This window comes from Crocuta crocuta, unplaced genomic scaffold (assembly GCF_008692635.1).
Source record: "Crocuta crocuta isolate KB4526 unplaced genomic scaffold, BGI_CrCroc_1.0 scaffold1133, whole genome shotgun sequence".
Classification (NCBI taxonomy): Eukaryota; Metazoa; Chordata; class Mammalia; order Carnivora; family Hyaenidae; genus Crocuta; species Crocuta crocuta.
In genome coordinates, this window is record NW_027530366.1 from 561,797 (window position 1) to 563,021 (window position 1,225).

At 48.4% G+C, this 1,225-nt stretch overlaps 1 protein-coding gene across 1 annotated transcript in view; it reads right to left on the bottom strand.

Annotated features, from left to right (window-relative positions):
• Positions 1 to 932, bottom strand: part of LOC144233304 (uncharacterized) — a 4,043-nt gene extending 3,111 nt beyond the window's left edge. Inside the window, exon 1 of the mRNA XM_077766149.1 lies at positions 893 to 932. Within this exon, the coding sequence (XP_077622275.1) occupies positions 893 to 932 (40 nt within the window). The remainder of the gene's footprint in view (positions 1 to 892) is intronic.
• Positions 933 to 1,225: the final 293 nt, after the last annotated feature.

Here is a 1,225-nt window from a genome sequence, read left to right on the forward strand (position 1 = left end):
ATGCTGCCTCCGCCCCAGTCCCCCACCCATCTCCCGGCTTCGTGCCCACCTGCCAAGCCACTGCCAGGCTCCCTTTAGGGTCCGAGGGCCCATGTGAGAAGCGTCACTTTCTCCTGATATAGTTACGCAGACACGGAGGTGAAGGGTATTGCTGATGGGACAAGGAGAGACAGGGGTACCAGCCTCCTCTCACACACGCGGTGAGACGCTGAAGCAGCACTGGCTCACAGATCCGGGTGCTCAGCCTATAGTAGGTCCGCCCTGGGCCTTTTCGGTCCTACTTGCATGAAACCAACCGCAACCCGGGATTTTCCTCGTTACTGGCATAAAGACAAGTCCTCGGCCTCCCAAATCCCATTCAGTAGTTAGGGACCTCACTTCTGTCCCAGCACCCTGGCTTTTGGAAGAAAACACACATAAAAAGGCACTTGAAAGAGATACCTGTCCCCAGGAACATAGAATCATTTTTGCAGTACCGAAAACCAATAATTGACGAAGTTAGGAAGACTCTACTGACAGGACTTAAATTCTTCCAGGTAGGTAATGAGGTAACATTGCCAAGAAGGTTGTAAATTACTGTTCGCTTTGAAGAGCTTATGATAATTGAGGAGGGCGGGGATCCAAGGCAGAATCCCCACCCACCAACCACATTGATTTTTTTCCTTCTGCCACCCTCCCCTCTGCTGTTACTACCACAATGAACCACTGCTACTGATCCGAATGAGTCGCATCCTTTAGAAGTTTGAGATTGGAGTGGGAAAAACAGTTGAGAACCAGGGCATTAATATTATACAGCGGACTTTAAAAGGCATTAGGTCTGTATTCACTAGTATGGCTCTTGGCTTCCAAACAGAGGAAATAGGAGAAAGGGCTGAAGGTGGCCTCTCCTTACCGGTCACACTGTCGGGGACAATGCCTAGGTTGCTAGCCATTTTCCTGAGCTTGAATAAAGTTTCTCTAGGGTGAGAGTATTTACAATTAGTACACAGGAGACTGCCAAAGCTCTTCTCAAGGCAGAGTTTTGGTGTGTTAGTTGAAGGACCATGTACTTGGTCAGGAACTATTTCCCCCTTACAGTATTTGGGTCCCACATCATATGAAGAACAAAAGCTATCTAATGATAATTACATTTGACACTTTCATGGCACCACCCTTCAATCAAAAACTTGGGGCGCCTGGGTGGCTTAGTCGGTTAAGCGTCCGACTTTCGCTTAGGTCATGATCT